This window comes from Ceratotherium simum, chromosome 17 (genome assembly GCF_057802395.1).
Source record: "Ceratotherium simum simum isolate JZ-2026a chromosome 17, ASM5780239v1, whole genome shotgun sequence".
In the NCBI taxonomy this organism is placed as follows: domain Eukaryota; kingdom Metazoa; phylum Chordata; class Mammalia; order Perissodactyla; family Rhinocerotidae; genus Ceratotherium; species Ceratotherium simum.
The window spans coordinates 32,691,346-32,711,038 of record NC_141916.1 but is presented as its reverse complement, the minus strand read 5'-3'; the positions used below and the strand labels follow the sequence as shown (position 1 = coordinate 32,711,038).

Genomic DNA, 19,693 nt, shown 5'->3' with positions numbered 1-19,693 from the left:
TAGGTTTATAGTAGGCTGTACCACCTAGGATTGTGTAAGTACACTCTGATGTTCACACAACAACGAAATGGCCTAACGATGTGTTTCACAGAATGTATCCCCGTCATTAAGTGACACGACTGTACTCTGGTTAGTCTCATGCTTTTCACATTAAGTTTAAAGGACAGACTGTTACTCACCTAACTCATGTTCTTCTTCAGGATCACCATAAATCACAACAGCATCATACATACAGTTTTGGTTAAATTTAGTTGTAAGGTCCTCAAATGCCAACTGCACAAATTATCAACATAACCAGAGAAGTGGTCAAGGAAGAGAAGAGATATACTTTAAAAGTTTTCCTCTGTACATTAAAAGGCTCTCAGCCACACCGTCATATTCTGTTGATAGAAGTATAAATAATTGCAGCTTCTTTGGAGAACAATTTGGCAATGACAACCAGGTTTAAATGCACAAACCTTTTGACTCAGCAAGTCTACTTCTGGAAATTATATACATCCATATGTGTCCAAAAACAGTGACAGAGGCATGTACCAGTATTGCTGGTATGTGCAAAGACCGGAAACTCGCTAAAAGTCTGTTAACAGGGAACTGGTTCAAGAAATTATGGAACATCACACAATATAATTTTATGATGTTGTTAAAAAGAAGCTCTGTGGGCTCATTTGGAAAGATCCTTGAGATTTTTAAATAGAAAAAGCACTGCCAAGCAATATAAATAAATACATGTTTGTAAATGCTCAGAATCTCTCTCTAGGGATACCTTGGAAACTTATTAATGTTGGCCTTTAGGAGGTAGGATGGGAGTTGGATGAGAAAAAGGCTTACTTCTCATTGAATTCTCTTTTAAACTGCTGAAACTTTTTAAACTACATACAAGCATCCCCTTTTAGAGAAAATAAAAAGGCAAATAAAAGCTCCTAGTCATAATGGCAATTTAACAGTCCAGATGAAGCAAGTTCTCTCTTACTAACATAGCTAAGTTCTCCATGAAGTAAAGAGCTTCCTTAGTTGCTTACCGTTATAACGTGATTCTCTGGAGCACGAATGAACCAGCGACACCTTCCATTCCTGGGATACAAGTCAGGAGAATCGGCAGAGTGAATTGCCCCTTCTTCCACCAACACATCCACACTCCCGCAACCTGAACCTGTGGAAGTGTTGGGAAAATCCAAAGCGAATGGCCAAAGGCATTCCCTCTTCCTCACCCATATATCAAAGAAAAACAGATGGGAATTAAACATCTGAAATTCATACCAGCTTCTGAGTTCTTCCGTACAGCAGTAAAGATGAGCTCAAAGCCACTGCCGTTGTTTTCTGCATCAGAAACAAATGTAACTGTGGCCTCACTGGTCTCTGTCAGCAACGGTGAGGGCAGTATGTCTCCACAGACCTTACCTTAAAAGCAAAAGAAATTGAAATAAGATTACTAAAAAATGGCGGCAACAAACTTATACACATTTGTTTTCCTAATATTATCTTCCATGAACGCTCTGTTCTAAACACATCAGACCATTTAGTCGCCCCTTTATTCATTCCACACTCTCTGCTTCAATGAGTGTATATTCCATTCATTTTCTCATGTCTAACCTCACATATCCAAATTGTACTCATCCTTCAGGCCTAACTCAAAGTCCAGCTCTCCAAGAACCTTCCCAGACACCCAGTGGAAATAAGACCCACTTCTTCTGAATCACCACAGCACATTTCCTATTCTATGTCACTTCCTACTTTGTGGTGCACCTTTAGTTACCTGACCAAACTGCTCATTAAAGCAGAAACTGCTTTTATTCTATATACATCCAATACCTGGTATGATATCTGGTAAATGGTTTATTTTTAACAAATGATTGGTTAAAAAATGATTACTGGATAAATACCAGGCCTGAAGCATGAAATCATTTAGTCAATAAATATTATAACCTTAGCACAATATCTTGTTTATAGCGTCCTATCAAATATTTGTGAAGAGATATTTGTCCTAACCACTGACCTTATGGAGACCTAGAGACCAAGGTCTATACCAGCTCTAGAGACTCTCTATCATGCTTCACACATAATATTTCAATTAAAGTAAATATATCAGTTATGCTTGTATAGCTTATAAGGTATTCAATAAAATAAATGACATGAAATAATCTATTGTCAAAAGAAGAAAGAACATATTAAAACTGACATGAAATAATCTATTGTCAAAAGAAGAAAGAACATATTAAAACAATGTAAAGTTCAGCATGTTCATCTAATATATATAAATGAATATACATGAAAATGTTAACAGTGTTTATCTCTGGATGGTAGGATTATGAATGGTTTACATTTTCTTCCATTTGCTCATTTGTTTTTACAAAATTTTGCAAACATGCACCTGCTTTTGTTATAAAAATGAAAAAATAGACATGGACTTGAAAGGAAGTTTCTGACAACTGAGATCAATTTCATTCAATTCTGTTACTAAACTAGAGAAAGGAATAGAGAAAGTTCAGTCAATACGCTGGTCATTGGTTCCACTCTTAGCACACACACTCCCGCCCCTGCAAGAAGGGCACAGTTTGTAAGATAAAATAATTGCCCTGTGTGCAGAAATCTAATTTCAGATCTTTTAGCTCCTCTGTGGTCATTTCGATACTCCAAAATGACAAATGAAAATAAATGTAACATACTTACTAATAAGCATTCCACTGCTTGATTGTAAAGATACATAGTCATGGTCACATCCAACCTGATTTTCTACGTCTAAGCTTGTAAATTTTATCAGGATAATTTTATCTTCTGGTACCATTATTTTCCAGATACATAAGCTGGGCAGGAGAAGGTAGAGACAGTATAATAAACGGCAGAGTCAAGTGTGACAAAAGATCTAATATCTGGGCTTTAGCTCATAACTCACCAATTATAAAATTTTTACAAGATATTAGAAGATAAAACATAATGGAAATTCCTTATGTGAGAATAATCTGTTTATGCTCGAATTGCTGGCATTTATTCAACAAATAGAGGAGTATTAATTAGAGAATAGCCAGAAACCACCCTTTACATTTCTTTTAGTTATAAAATGCTAGAATATTGATCTACAAATTGAAGAAACCTAAGATTAATCTCTCTGTTCTAAGTTATTAGTCTAAGTGAAACTTCATGGGGCCGGCCTGGTGGCGTAGAGGTTAAGTGTGGGCACTCCGCTTCGGCAGCCCAGGGTTCACAAGTTCAGATCCCAGGTGCGGACCGATGCACCGCTTGTCAAGCCATGCTGTGGCGGTGTCCCATATAAAGTAGAGGAAGATGGGAATGGATGTTAGCCCAGGGCCAATCTTTCTCAGCAAAAAGAGAAGGATTGGCATCGGATGCTGGCTCAGGGCTGATCTTCCTCACAAAAAAAAAAAAAAAGAAAATTCATAATATTCACCCAGAAGTTTAATTATGAATTATGGATTGACCACATAGTATATGTTAACCTAACCAGCCACATCCTCCAAGGTGAGCCTAAGTCATAGTCCCTGGGGTTGCAATATCATCTCTCTAACTCTCGGCAAGATCAGCTGTGACCTTTTACTAACATCTTTAGAAACATGTCTAAACATTTTGAAAGTAGTCTTACATAATTTAACACACAATCCTTTATCTTTATTTTCCTACATGAGTTCATATATTATTCAAGAAAAGAAACCCCAATGGGCCATAAATCCTTAGCATCCTCCATGAGTCACATTCATCTGAGTTCAAAGCAATCTTATCTGGAATCTAACATGTTGGAATGAACTTCTTTCTAAAACTCGGTATTCTTTATCAACAACCTTAGACCTGTTAACAGCCCCGCTGCCCTCTAAGTAATACATGTTCAGGACTGTAGGAGTTATCCAACTCTTTTATATCCAGTTTCCAAAAACCAAATGCAATAATTCTTACCAAACATCTCCTCCTTACCCAGAAAATCCTTGATTTACTCTTTTTCTATTCAAGCCCATCATCCTGAACATAGATGTAAAAATAGGCTGCCTAAAATATTATTAAAATCACTTTTTAAGCACTTCAATTTAAAAAGCAATAAGCTGCCTAAAATATTATAAAGCTCACTTTTTTAAAGCACTTCAATTGAAAAAGCACTCCACATTTATCATCCTTCTTGAGACTCATTACACCCCTCTGAAGTAGACAGGAGAGAAATTACTCTCCTTTCTCCAAATGGGAAAACTCGGCATTGACATTAAAAGACTCATCACATCTCATATAATAGGAAATATAGTTTAGGCTTTATGACTTCAAAGGCCAGTATTTTCTACTGATTTCATGAAATTATTTTCTGCCTTAAAATCTCTAACTCTGAGATGGAAAATAGATTTAAAATCATATGCCAACCTTGATTTATTGTTAGCAATTGCTGCATTAAAAAGGATTCTGACATCCAGTCAAGCGAAGTGAATGAGGAGTACCAAAATTAATCACTGATTTATTCATTCAAATATCTATTGAGCATTTATGATATGCCAGGCACTGTTCTAGGCTCTAAGAAATGCAATGTCTCCCACGGGCATGGAAGGAAGGAGATCACCTGAGTGCCATGTATCTGCCATTTCTGAGAGTCTAGCTACCATCTACCATATAAAGATAGGCTTGGAGGGACTGTATAACTCCCTGCTCCTTCTCCACATTATCTCTTTCTCCCTTACCATTAGCTAATTAACTCCATTTGGCATTTACAAGACCCTTCCATAATTCAAGGCTGCTTAGTACGCTGGAGAAGTCACTAGGTATGAGAATTGGCTCCATACCTTATTAACATTTCTAAAACATGTCTTTTCACATTTGAACATTCTAAAATCAGAAGGACCTCACAATGGAGTCTTACAATTCTGTTAGACCCGGATTGAAAGAGTTCTTCCAGAAAGGACTTGTATTCACTTTGGCCAGTCACCTGGGGGCACTCTCAGCTGCACGCTACTTAATTTTTCTGCTTGAAGAGTTTTGGACTTCACTGGTAGTAGGAATTTTAGACTGTAGACCTGCATGATTCGAATTCTCAGGGAGGATTTCTATCCCTCCCTACATTCAGTGCCAAGGTTGAGGCATGTAATTTTCCACATGGGTGGGCTTACGCATTGTTTAGTCTTACACTGAAGGTATAGCCTTTGGTGTCCCAGCTTTATATGGAGATCTCCCAATTTGGGTATTTTGTTTTCTTTATTGGTGGTACATAAAATAATGATGGATTTTACAACCAGTTTGTTTTAGACTTGTTGAAATATAGTACAAATTCATGCTAATACTGAGTTGCAATGTTGCTGGAAGTCTTCTTCTTCTCTCTAGTTGACTTCTTACTTTAGTCCCTACAAGCTATTTGATATCTTCTTAACTATTTAATCTCAACTTCATCCCCTCAACTTGAAGCAATTGAAAACTTTTAATTACCAGAACAGCATCTAGTGTAAATTCCTTCAACTTTCCCACAGATTACCTTAACATTTTTGGTTGCTTTTCCAGAAAAGAAATTATTCTTCCTTCTTTCCAAAGCTCAATCTTCTTTATTTGGTGTGCTCTTATGAAACTTGCTTCACATATACACGTATTTCTTTCAACTTATCACTCTTACTCTCTTCTGCCCATAAAGACAGTTAAGCCTACCCTTCCAAACAACAACAAAGCCCTCCTTCTCTTGACCCTGCTGCCCTATTACCCAAAAGCCACTGTCTAATCTTCCTCCTTCTCTTCACTGTTTAATTGTCTTCCTTGTCTCAAACAATGGCAGCTCCATCCTTCCCATAGGTCAAAAAAATCTCAAGTCAGTCATAAGGCTCCCTCCTCTTAAAACCCAAATTTTCAACTCATTAGCAAATCCTGTGGCTCTACCACTTCTCACCACCTCTACTCTTACAAACCCGCTCAAAGCCATCATCCTTACCTGGATTATTGCAGTAGCTGGTCTCTCAGCTCTTCGTCTTGCCTGTCTACAATCTATTTTCAAAACCACAGCCAAAATGATCGTTTTAAAGTGTCAGATCATGTTCCTCCTCTGCTCAAAGTCCTCCAGTGACTCCACATCTTACTCACAATAAAATCCAAAGTCTTTCTTATGTCCTTTAAGTTGGGCAACCACTAATCGCGACCACATCCCTCCACTCTCACTTAGCTCTAGCTCTCTGATCTTGCTGTTCCTCAAATATACCAAGAGTTTTCCTGTCTTACACATGCTATTCCTTTTGCCAGACTGTCTCTTCCCATGATGACCATCTGATTCTCTCCCTCAACTTACTCAAGTCTTTGTTCAAATACCATCTTTATAGTGCAGTCTTCCCTGACCACCCTCTCTAATATTGCACAACCCAGCACTCTCTACCTCTCTTTCTTGCTTTATTTTTCTCCATAGAACTTACCACTTTCTACTATTATACTTACCATTATTTGTATTATTCCCACTCTCCACCTTCCAACTTCCAACTTGCCCCACAAAGGAGAGCATTTTTGTCCTTTTCATTCACTGCTGTATTATGAGCACTTAAAATAGTGCCCGACACGTCGTAAGGCCTCAATAAATTTTTTTGGACTATTTGGTGAAGGAGAGATACCAAGTCTTCAACAATCACTTAACCCATTAAGAATATAACGTTTGATCCTACAATTCCACCGAATCATCTCCCAAATTTTGAATTGCCATATCCATTGGCATTTTATGTGAACTCATTTTGACTCTTGCAATATCTGATACTACTAACAACCCCCTTTGTCTTGAAAGTCTTTCTTGCAGAGATCTCTTCAATACTTCATTGTCTAAGTTGACTCACGTGTTCTCTGTGTTTGACAATAAATTGGCTGTCATCTGCATAAGTCTCTTACTCAATACATAAATGCTTTCTGGAATCTCACCTATAGCTATCCATGCTCTGCTCAAATACCCACTAATGAAGGAAATTCATTATCTTTTGAGGCAGGGCACTAAGTCTCAGAAATCTCTCAAATTAGAAACTACTTTATATTGGATTGAACACTGCCTGCTTCTAACATCTACCCTCTGCTCCTTATTCTCAGCTTTGCAATTAATTCTGCTTCTCTAGTAGCCTTTCAGACAAACCAAGACAGTTCCTTTCTCCTCTCGAGTCTTCTTTGGACCGAAAATATTCCTAGGTCCTTCCACTGTATCTCCCAAGACACTGTTTTGAATTTCTTTCCATCTTGGTTATTGTCCATCAGGTAATTTCCAGGTTAGCAATGTCCCTCTCTAAAGACTGTACCTAGAGAATTCCTCCCTACTCTCTCCACGCAGGACCCTAATAAAACAGGACTCTCACTCTTGTTCTGGTTGCTATTATTCTCGAAGTTTAAGCAAAGATGGCAAAGGCTTTATTGGTATTATATTAAAGCTAGGTTGACTCACAGAAAGTCAACGTAGACTCAAGCCTTTTAAACATGGGCCGCAATTAAGCCAGATCATTTCCATCCTATACTTGTAACAAATATTTATATTCATTTTACATTAATTTTATAAATTACAATCTCACCACCATTTTAGCTTTCCATTGCCTATGGTATAAAGTCTAAGCTTCTTCACATAGAATTCAAGATTCTCTACAACTAAGGCCTTACCATCCTTTTTATCTTTTTTGTCCACTGCTACCCTAGTTCCTATTTATATTAACATTGCTCTCCAGCTGCACTGGGATACACATTGTCCAAACACCCCTGATATTCTCCACCTCCATGACACTGCCTACAGACAATTCTCTCTGCCTGGAATGATCTGTAGAAATCTCCCAGATATTACAGCTACAAAAGACTTCATGAGCTACAAAATCATAACTACTCTTCAATGCCTAGTTTCAATACCACCCCCTTTACTAAAGCATTCCTACTCCCCACCCCTCCCAACCACAGTACACACATACCTCACAAATCACTGCAGTGGGAATTAGTTTTTCCATTTTCCATAGTACCAACACACCTGGGTAGTGTGAATTATAAAGCTTATTTCATCTGCTTTTATAGTATAGCTGTTTTTGTCCAGCTCTCTTCTCCTATAAACTTGTTATGATTATAAACTCATAGAACAGTCATTTACCTTTGAATACCTTTCAGTGCTCAATACAATTTTAAAAATGAAAGTAGAAGACTTAAGGAAATGAGATACTTGCAAAACTAATTTCTGAAGCTTAAAGATATCTTTAGCCATATAGAAGGCAAGGTATATAAACAAAAATGTCTAAAGATACTGAAGCTTATAAATAGTAAACTATTTTCCACCTTCTAGGCAACAGTTAACAAAATATTACCATTATTAAGAAAATAAGTGGGACAGGATAAACCACTAAATTCCCATAACAACCTCACTACCAGATGCTGTTAATGTTAGATATTCAAATACATCAATTCAGGTAAGCTCTAGTCTCAATACCACTTGTGTTGATGATGTGTATTAATGCATATCAGAAATACCAATTAGCAAATATTTGCCAAATAAAAAATATCAGGTGAAACATATAGACTTTTATGTTAGTCAGATAAAGTAATTAGATACTAAATAAAATTGCCAAAACATAGCCCCTTAAATGGCCTGATATGGAGTGGTGGGGGGAACCCCAGGAATCCTTCCTACCGGGGATACATACCGATTATGAGACTAGTTGCCCTCTTTCAAATGGGGGTAATGAATCTTCCCATTTTCTCCAAATAACACTGTTCCCTGAGGTCTACAATCTTCCAAAACATAGAAAAAAGACTGATTATTTACCTCAGCTATGGAAAACATTTCAAGACATATGGTAGAGAGTCAGCTTGATGCTGTACAATTTATACTGTGTAATTTATATTTATGGGAATGCATATATTTTTAGGTGCTATGACCTAGACACTGTATTTGCAGACTTCATTAGGAAAATTTCTAAATCATAATGTTTTCTTTTTTTTAATGTAATAGTTTTATTAATTAACCATTTGACATACTTCTGCAATTCTTTTCCCCTACATTTTTTATTGAGGTATAATTGACATATAACATTATATTAGTTTCAGGTGTACAACATAATGATTTGATATTCGTATATATTGCAAAAGGATTACCACAATAAGTCTAGTTAACATCCATCACCACAGAGTTACATATTTTTTTTCCTTGTGATGAACTTTTAAGAGATCCTCTCTTAGCAACTTTCAAATATGCAATACAGCATTATTAACTATAGTTACCATGCTGTAAATTACATCCTCATGACTTATTTATTTTATAACTGGAGGTTTGTATCTTTGGACACCCTTCGCCCGTTTCCCCCTCCCCCAACCCACCTCTGGCAACCACCAATCTGTTCTCTGTATCTATGAGCTTGGTTTTTTGTTGTTGTTGTTAACTCCATATATAAGTGAGATCACGTAGTATTTGTCTTTGTCTTATTTCATTCAGCATAATGCTCTCAAGGTTCATCCACGTTGTCGCAAATGGCAAGATTTCTTTCTTTTTTATGGCTGAGTAGTATTCATAATGTTCTTTTGTTTATCTGAGTTCTTCAGATTTAACATTTATCCAATTTTCTCAAATCATGAGTCACACTGAAGCTGTCAAATTTATAGTATGGAACTAATATGGTGTTTTCCCATCTCTAACTAGGATGTCCTGGGTTATAATAAAACAGCTTTGTATAAAGATACTAAAGTAAAAGTACACAAATTTTAGCAATGACATGGCAAGTCTCTATCATTCACTCAGAAATTTCAGACACCAGTATCACATTTTAATTGTTGGATGCTAGAAGAAATAAGTAACTAGAGGATGAGAAGCTTAGAAAGATGATCTTAAAGAAGTGTTATTTAAATAAATTACTTGTCACATTCTGATATTCATTTGACTGTGGAATTAGAGATTATTGCCTGATTTTATTGCCCTTTTAAAATATTGTTATCATTAACCTTTGTTCATGGCTTGTTAACCCTTTAACCTTCTCTTCCAGGTGATGAAAATTCAATAGAATGGACACCAGGCGAGAATTTCCCCCTGCAGTAATGGCAACAAACTGAAAACTTTTACTCTGAAGACCAAATGAAAGCAAGCTGAGAGCCTGCTCTAGTCAGAGGTAGCACTGGTGTTCAGCTGGACCAACATCAGTAATGCTTCTCAAATCACGAGCTAGGTGGCTGATCTTCGACTACAATGAAGGAGGGATGGACAGAACACTATGTTCTGTTGCTCCGGGTCCTGGCCTCTAAAAAATTGGTTCTTTGGGGCCGGTCCGGTGGCGTAGTGGTTAAGTCTGTGTGCTCCGCTTCGGCAGCCCAGGGTCCACAGGTTCAGATCCTGGGCACAGACCTACACACCACTTGTCAAGCCATGCTGTGGTGGTGCCCCATATAAAGTAGAGGAAGATGGGCAAGGATGTTAACCCTGGGCCAATCTTCCTCAGCAAAAAGAGGAGGATTGGCAACAGATGTTAGCTCACAGCTAATCTTCGTCACACACACACACACAATTGGTTCTTTTACTAAACTACTTGTTCCCGTGAGTTGTGTACGCTTATGCCTCTTTATTCTGCAGAGGCTGCCCCCTGTACCATTTTCTTGTGCACACGCTGCCCCTTGGCATGGTAAGCCTTCTGGTCCCTCAGAACTGAGCCCCTCAGTGCTCTTACAGCTCTCTGGCTTACCTGCACTGTATCTTTTATCACAACTATTTACTTCTCTGTCTCCCCAAGTAATTGGAAAGATCCTTGATGGCAGGTTTGGCATCTCCACACCCATATTTACCCAATCTAGATTTTAGTGCCACAGAACAAAAATAACTCTTCAAAGTCCCCCTTATTTTCCTACTGTTGCCAAGTAAAATTATCAAAGATTAATGGAAAAAGAGGAAGAGAGATGATTTATTCTTTGTGCTTTCAAGCAGTTTAAAGAAAAAAAAAATATGTCAACTGGATAAATGAAGAAGGAATCCTGTGATGATTCAATTCTCAAAGGCTATTTTCAAATTTCATAAATCCAAAAAATAATCTCAGAAAATCTACACGAACATAAACTTGAAGATCCAACTGGTGTTCAAGTTAAATTGACAGATATCAGTGCTCATGAATTCAGAGACAGAAGCTTATATACATTGGATTAGGAATTGAAATCCAGCCATTCTTGCTTTAAAACGTAGTTCTGATTATATCTGTAACATATCAGAGAAACTATTCTTTAAATAAGCATGAGCAATTTTTGATTTGGAATGAAATGAGGAAGGAAGAATTCACAGAAATTACACCCACCTGTGAATATGTTCTGAGTGATAAAATCCATCAACGCAAACACTTTGGAGAAAATGCCAGCTGATGCTCTTCTATGGTTATTTCTTAAAGGAGCCCAATCGGTAGCACAACCAACTCCCCAGGACGTTATCCCAACAAGGACCCAGATTCCATTGTCTCTTCTACAAACAAGTGGACCTCCAGAGTCCCTCTTTTATAGCAGAGAAAGGGAGAAAATTTGTAAATATTCACAGGTTAAAAATATTCTAGCAGGTCCACACATATCAGCATTCATCTCAAAGACAGATTAGAGGCATATAAGCCCACTGGTCATTGTTCATCAATAATTTTTTTGTTTCTTCACCACTAGTTTCAAGGTGCAGTCTTTTTGCCCAGATGTAACTTCCTTCCAACTATTGCTTGCAATCTTGTCAAGCTAACATTTAATCTCTCTCTTCCTCCTACCTTTTTGGGAACAATCATATACATTCCAAAATCAGCAGGAGGAGGGGAAATTTCCAGATATATGCTTCCACTACACCTGGTCACCTGCAATTGCTGGGAAAGACTAGGTCATATCCCAAGTCTACAGCATCAGTGAATAGAGTCCCCAAGGTCAATCAATGGCTCAAGGCTTTGAAAACAGAACACTTGGGAAGCCTAATTTTGTCCCAGGGGCTATATGTAAAGGACTGTTGGCTCTCAGACTAAAGGATAAGGAACCCACAATTCCAGGGTCCTTTCTTTAATAATCCTTCAGAATAATAAGCTGCTTTGAGAACACGTGTCAATTTTGTGTTGGATTAAACCCTGCTCAAAAGGCATAAAATTCTTTGAAGGCTTCATCTGAAAAAGGATTGCCTGAAAAGGATGCAGACAAGACAAAGCACCTTTGTGTTTCAATTTAGAAAGTGGCATAATTATAAATTTCTATCTCCCCCCTCCCAAACTCCTCCTGGTCTTGATACCCTCTAGGAGAAAAAAATCAAAAAATTTTTCCAATAGATAATTTCAGGGAGCTTCCCACAGCAGTTTCAAGCTACTTGGCTTTCCAAGTAAATTATCTTCTCTATTTAAAACTTAAAATGGGTCTGGCCTCGTGGCTTAGCGGTTAAGTGCGCGCGCTCCACTACTGACGGCCCCGGGTTCGCATCCCGGGCGCGCACTGATGCACCGCTTCTCCGGCCATGCTGAGGCTGCGTCCCACATACAGCAACTAGAAGGATGTGCAACCATGACATACAACTATCTACTGGGGTTTTGGGGGAAAAAAAGGAGGAGGATTGGCAATAGATGTTAGCTCTGAGCCGGTCTTCCTCAGCAAAAAGAGGAGGATTAGCATGGATGTTAGCTCAGGGCTGATTTTCCTCACAAAAAATAAATAAATAAATAAATAAATAAACAAATATTAAAAAAAAAAACTTAAAATGCATGTCTTGGGCAAATTGGTCTCCCTTTCCTCTCTACATCTTGTAAAGGTTAGTCTTCTTTGTGAAGTTGTGTCAGCCTTGGGAGATCATTGCCATTCACAACATCTTTTACCCAACAGTTACTATAGGTACGCAATCTTTGGTCAAACTCTGTGTAAACATTGAATTTTGCACTAAAGGCTAAAAAAAAAAAAATTTTACAATGTTTAACAAAAGGTATAATAAAAAATAATTCACAGCTGGACCTAATCAGCTTGCCAAAGTGGTCACCTTGCTTCATTCCATTAGGTTGGAGATGTTGCAATTTTCCTTCCCTCCTCTCCTCCCAAAAAAGAGGTGTGGGGTTAAGAATGGGCATGGGACAGGAAAGAATTCTCTCAGCCCAGGTCAAGTAAACTTTTTCAGTGGAAGCCAGGTGGAAAGAAAGGGAAAGGGGAATTTTGAAGAAGTAACTCCCCAAAAGCAGCTCACGGAGAAAGGCAGAATCCACTATCATCCACATGTTACTGAATAACAGCTGGTTTATGCTTTTTACCTGGCAGGCGTTCTTTTCCCCATCAGGAAAACTGGCACAAAGTGTGGTCCTTCCCAAGGGAAGAAGGGTCATACTCTTGAGCACAGTATTACATGCTCTGTCATCCATGATAGGAAGTTCCACTGCTTGCAGGACATTTGAATATTCTGATGCTGTGGAGAAGAGACTAATAAGTTAGTCAACAATTGTCCTTATTGAAACAAATCAATAAGAAGCCTACAAGTTTAAAACTATTTAAAACAGATGTTTAACCAAAAATGTAGAAGTCATTTTTTCTAGTTGTAAATTATATTCTTTCCTAAAACCATATATGCGATAAATGACATTTTTAAAAAATTCAGCCCATTTTTTTTTTTAGGTAACATAGGCAATTGTGTCTTCTCTGAATATGTGCTTGAATGTTTCCCTAAGAGGAAAACTTTAATCAATAAAGCAATATTTTGTAAAATTCTTTACTTTTCTAAAAATCACAATATTAAAGATAAGAAAGCTTAACTATTGTTACTACTTCCTGATTATCCCTTTACTGTAGTCTTCTTCATCCATTATAGTTACCTCCAGGTTCCTTTATCTGACACACCTAACCAAAATGGTGGCATGAGGAGTTTTATGTAAAACCTTAAGTATAGACTTTTCTATGGTGAAGACAACCAGAAATCTTCACTGGGTCAGAACTTAGGGGAAAAAAAAAAAATCCAGGATAAATGTATTGCTCATGGCCAACAAAATTCCTGCTTCCACTGGGCATACAAAGGGGCCTGGAAAAAATATTATTATAATTCTTTTGATGCCTCTTACTCTCTGAAGTCTTGCCCCATCCACTGGCCATGCAAATAATCCATTCTTCAAATTTATCATCTCTATGGGGAATACAGATCGGCTGAATAGCAATTCCTGAAAAAATAAATAAACAAATAACAAAAAATCACAAAGTTCACAGACAAGTAATCCTAAATATATTTGGAAAGTGACATCCAGTTGACTTCATGGCTTCTACACTTTCTTCCTAAATGTAATGTTGACATATATTTTCAAAGGTTTCCTCTCTCATAAAAAACTATTTCATATTTATAGAAATTTAGAAAAAAATGCAAGAAAAGTAAAATAAGGAAAAAAATTAACCCATTGTCATACATACCACTATGACTCCCCCAAAATACTAACATTTTAGGGTGTGCCCTTGCTCTTAAGGGACAGTTTTTCATTCAATAGTAATTGAGCACTACTGTGTAGCAAGCACTCTTCTAGACCTCAGTGAAAAATAAAAAAAGATCCCTGCCCTGGCAGAACTTACACTTGTGTTTGTGGGAGAAAGGGAATACAAACAATAAATATGATAACTTAGTTGTTAGGTAATATGTGCTCTGGAAAAATCAGAGCAGGGTAAAGAAGATGAGAAGTCTGGGGATTAGGGAGGATACATAGGAGATGTAATTTTAAATATGGTAGACATGACAAGTCTCATTGAGCAGGTGACATTTGAGCAAAGCCTTGAAGAAGCTGAGGGAAGGAACCATGCAGTTATCTGGGTGGGAAGCAACTGAAGAAGAAACAGAATGGAAAGTCCCTGCAGTGGAATCATGTTATATATGTTTGAGGAACAGTGGGGAGGCCAGGATGCCTGGAGCAGATTAAACAAAAGAAAGTTTAGTAACAAATGAATAAAAAAGAGGTTAGATGTATGGCTAGGAGGAGGGAGAAGTCAGATGACAAGAACACTGGTTCCCATCTGAGTGTAAGGGAGAACCATTGAAGTGTTTTGAACACAGTGACAATCTAACTTACATTTCAAAAAGTATTATTCTGGCTGCTGAGTTAATAATAAACATTAGGGATGAGAAAGTGGAAGCTGGAGACAATTTAAGAAACCATTAAAATTAACCCAGGCAAGAAATGATGGTAGCCTGGAACAGGATGGTAAGAGTAGAGAGGGTGAGGCAGAAGCAATAGGATTTTTCTGATGTATTAGATGTATAGTGTGAGAGAAAGAAGAATGAAGAATGAGTGCAGAATTTTTAGCTTGAACAACTGGAAGAGTAGAGTTGTCATTAATCAAGACGGAAGACCATGGGTAGAGCAGATTTAGGATGTCAGGGATAATCAGGATTTTGCTTTAAACATAGTAAGTTTGAGATGCCTATTAGCCATCCATGTAGATGACAATTAGGCAGTTGGCTATATGTCCCCTATTAATCCCAGCGGCATATATAATACAAAGAAACCTGGGCTAGATATATAACATTTGGGGTACTCTTCAAGGAGATAGTGTTTAAAGCCTTGATCCTGGACGAAATCACTAAGGGAGTGAGTACAGATAGAGAAGAGGTCCAAGCCCTGTCCTGGGGCATCGGAACAATAAGAAGTCACAAAGAACAGGAGGAATCATCATAGAAGACTAAGAAAGGGTATAAAAAGGGGTAAGAGGGAAACCAAGGGACGCCTGGAAATCAAGCGAAGAAAATGTTTCCAGGAGAATATGCACAACTCTGTTAAAACTCCTATCAAATAGGCTGAGGATTGAGAATTCACCTCTGAATTTAGCAACATGGAGGTCACAGGTGACTGTGACAAGAGCAAATTTGGTAGAGTGGGGGGTGAAAGTCTGATTGACTTGGATGTCCAATAGACATCTCAGACCTAAAACATGCAATTATGAGAACTGAGGAGAGGAAATTGACATACCTAACATAGATGGATCTTCATAGAGTTTTTCTAAAAAGGGGAGCAGAAAAACATCAATAGTTTCCTTTGATATACAAATCTAGTTTGAGTTATTCTCAGTATTTTGATAATCTTATTCTATTGTCTTCTGACTTTCATTACTGCTGTTGAAAAATTAGCTGTAAGTTCTAATTGTTATCACATTCTCGGTAATATAATTTTTTCCTCTAGGTGCTTTTGAGATCCACTCTTGTTTTTAGCATGCTCTAGTTTCAGGACAACATATCTAGATATAAAATTATTTTTAATATCATAGTTTGGAATTACTGGGCTTCTTAAATCTGAAGATTTGTGTCTCATCAGTTATAATTAACCCTCAGCCACTTTCTTTTAAATTATAGCCTCTCTCTCCCATTATCTATATTCTTTCTAAAGCTCAAACTGGATGTTCATTACCCTCTTTCAGTCTATCATCTCTGACTTACTCTTTATCTCTTTTAGATAACTATTTCAGATCTTCTAGTTTCCCATACCTGATCTAATCTGCTATTTAATTCATCTATTGCATATCTAATTCCAATTATGTTCATATCTTTGTGTTTTATTGGCTCCTTTTAAAATCTTCCTCTTCAGTTAATAGTTTCTTGTTCTTTAGTCATTTTTGATAGACTTTTACTTATTTAAACTTAGTAAAACATACTTTATATTATGTCTCATCTTAACACCTGTAATCTTAGGAGATCTGATTCTGGTTGTTGTCATGTCTGATTCTCTCTCTTTGGTGACAATTTTTGCTGCATAATTTTAATTTAATTGTATGCTCATATTAATTAAAACTTTATGGGAATACAGTGAAGCTGTGATTTAAGGTTCGTCTCTTCAATTTGCTTCTGCCAGGAGCCCCAATTACTCACCTGGAAACACTTTAAAGTCTTGGCTTGGAGTTTTTGGTCACAGGTAATGTGAATTTCAGGATCACACATGAGCAAGGGCTTGCTCATATTCTTCTGAGAACCCTCCAGCCCAGAGCTAAACTTCAAGCAGGTAAGTTTCCTTATTCCCTCACTTTATGTGGCATTTTTCCCTCTCTCTTTTCCCCTATCTTTCAAAGTATCACCTTTCAGGAAGTCCCAGAGTACATGAGAGGCTCCAATCAGAGTGTTCCATTGCTCACCCCTACTCCCATGCAGTCTCCTTGCATGGCCAGTTAAAGTTCTAGGTTTTCAAAGATCAATTAGATGCCTCAAGGGCAGTCCCTTACCTCAGTGTCTGGCTAACTCCTTTGGATTTGTGCTCTTTCAGTGGTTTTGGCCACTGAACACTTCCTTTTCTTGCATTTTTTAAAAAAACAAGTTTTAATATTTTATCCAGAACGTTTAGATTACCTGTGCTGAGCGAGTGTCAGATATCTAGTTCACAATAATGACAGAAAGGAGAAGTCTCTGAGAACATTTTCAAATGTCCCAAACTCCTTGGCTAAAGCTGAGTCTAAGTAGATAGATGGTATAGAATATAGCCTAGCCAAGACACAGGAGTACTTATAATGCTGATTAAGTTAAGCATACATAATTTTTGTATGATTTGTGGGACTTATAGCCTGTACAGTGCTTTTTATGTTATAGATTAAACAAAATTATTTTTAAAATGAACAAAACTTAGCTATTCTAATATTGCTAGATAGATATACAGAAATTAAACTGGTACAGAATTAATAAACACAGTTTTCTCCATTTTTTGTATTCTAACTTTCCCTACTTACCAAACTTGACTTTGTGTTTTAGATACAGCAGGGCAATATCAGAACTCATATAGCCAAGTCTGTTGTATTCAGGATGGATAGTAATTTTTGAGACAGGAATATTCTGCTCTTGCTTATCCTTCTGAAAGAGGTTGTACTCCCCCACAGTCACAGTCAGACTCCTAATTTGCTTCCTAAAACCAAAGAAAAATGTTCCAATAAGTAGCTGTTTCTCCTAGGAAAGACTATCTTGTTTTCATGTAATTAAATGACAAGTGATTACTGTACCTTTAAGCATTTCTAAGTCTTAAAAGAAGATATACCTTTATTATTGATTATTACCAACTGTCATAATTCCCTATAAGTTATAGGAATCATAAAAAGTCATGGTTTTCAGTCATGGAGTGTTTACATTTTGTGAACTCTTTCTGCTACCATCAGTTGTCTTTCTGCATAAAATATGTGTGTGGCTCCTTTTCTTTTTTTACTCATAAACCAGTCTAAATACGCTCTACCATTTTTAACAAGATATAAAAGTTCCTAGAACTGTCCTTCATTTCCTCATATTAGTACCCTCTTTTAATCTAGCCAAATATGTTATTTCCAAAGTATATTTTCCCTCCTAATGACTGAAACTCAGATTAAAACTTTGGAGCAACCATTTAACATTTGACATTAATGCTTTATTAGAATAGGTAATTATTTTTCCCCACCACTAACTCCACACATTATAGATAATGTCTGGGGTCTCTGATTAGTAGGGCAGGAAGCATGGGAAATCTGGGGACAGACACAAGTTTCTGGGGATCAGGAAGGTGAGTGGGTGGGTAGACCAGATGCCAAAATTAAAAAAGGGGATTAGGATTTAATCTTGCATGGTTTTTAGAGCATCAAATCTCCCAGCCCTATCACCATGAATCAAAGTTTGACAAGTAATGGAAATCCACAACTTACTCATGAAGGCTAACCAGGCAGTGTGCTGCTGTAATCAGATCATCTTGAATCAAGCTTCCTCCACAGAAGTGGTGCTCACCTAATTTTAGGGAGACCTGCCTGAGAAGAAAGTCACAAACACAACTCCCCATAGATGTCGTCTCCTTCAAAAACATTTGAAATCAACTCTTCTTATATGGTATAACATTCTTAAAATACTGATATAAATTGGTTAGTAAGATATTTCCTATGAAGTAAACTTTTTGTCAGAAAAGTCAAGTGGGGTCAAGAGAAAAACTACGTTAACCTGGAGTTGTGATATTTGAAACAAAGGAAAAAATTCGCCGTTTTCTCATTAAGAAATCAATCCTTCATTATACTGACCTGCCACGGATGTCGACCAACTGTTGAATTTCTCCAATGGAAAGTTCTAGAGAAGAACCCAGATTCCAAGACCGTTTTGGAACTTTTCAAATCAGCTGCACGAATCCCACACTTCAGTCCTGCGTGGGAGAGCGTATGTGTGCGCACAGAACACCTTATTTAAGGTACACTTTATCAAGAGTCCAAGTTCAGATTTTTCTGGCCTGGCACAGATGTTCTGCTATCACTCAGCTGCAGGCTATCCCCTTTCTTTTCTTGAGATATTCTCGAGAATATCTCGAGACTATCCCACAATCACCCCATGTTGACTAGAACCTGCTTCACGACTCCTTTGCCCCTTCGCAGCCTGTGCTGCCTTAACTGGAAAAGACCTGGGGGCAGGATGGGCCAGCTCTCCCTTTGGGCTTCCTCCGGGGGGATGCACAGTACATAATTTAGGTTGTATTAAAAACACTGGAGAAAAACATATGCTACTCTCACAGAGAGATATTTGGCTTTAAGTTACTTCTACTTGGTTATTGTTCCTTGGAGGAGGTTCCTTAGCAAAAGCATGGCTAGGAGATGTGCCTATAAACTTGAAGTCCAGAATCTAAAGAATTTCACAAAAAAAAGCTGGCCTAGGCCCTTCCTTGGGCACACCGGGGCCTGCACTATGCCCCCTCACCCTTCCTCCTTCCCGGCCTAGGGAGGAATGCGGGCTCCCTCTCCAGCGCTCGGCTCCTGCCTGCAGCCTCGGCGCCCAGGCTCCGGGCTCACCCAGGCTTTGGGGGAGGCCGATGGCGAGCCACAGCGGCACAGCAGCCCCAGCCAGCGCCCGCAT

General features: G+C 37.8%; 1 protein-coding gene across 1 annotated transcript in view; it reads right to left on the bottom strand.

Annotated features, from left to right (window-relative positions):
* Positions 1 to 19,693, bottom strand: part of OVCH1 (ovochymase 1) — a 77,239-nt gene extending 57,546 nt beyond the window's left edge. The window contains 12 exon segments of the mRNA XM_087441911.1: positions 180 to 273; positions 1,020 to 1,150; positions 1,258 to 1,398; positions 2,668 to 2,801; positions 8,592 to 8,679; positions 11,214 to 11,403; positions 13,158 to 13,309; positions 13,956 to 14,051; positions 17,578 to 17,750; positions 18,511 to 18,605; positions 18,874 to 18,992; positions 19,630 to 19,693. Of these exon segments, the coding sequence (XP_087298037.1) occupies positions 180 to 273; positions 1,020 to 1,150; positions 1,258 to 1,398; positions 2,668 to 2,801; positions 8,592 to 8,679; positions 11,214 to 11,403; positions 13,158 to 13,309; positions 13,956 to 14,051; positions 17,578 to 17,750; positions 18,511 to 18,605; positions 18,874 to 18,992; positions 19,630 to 19,693 (1,477 nt within the window).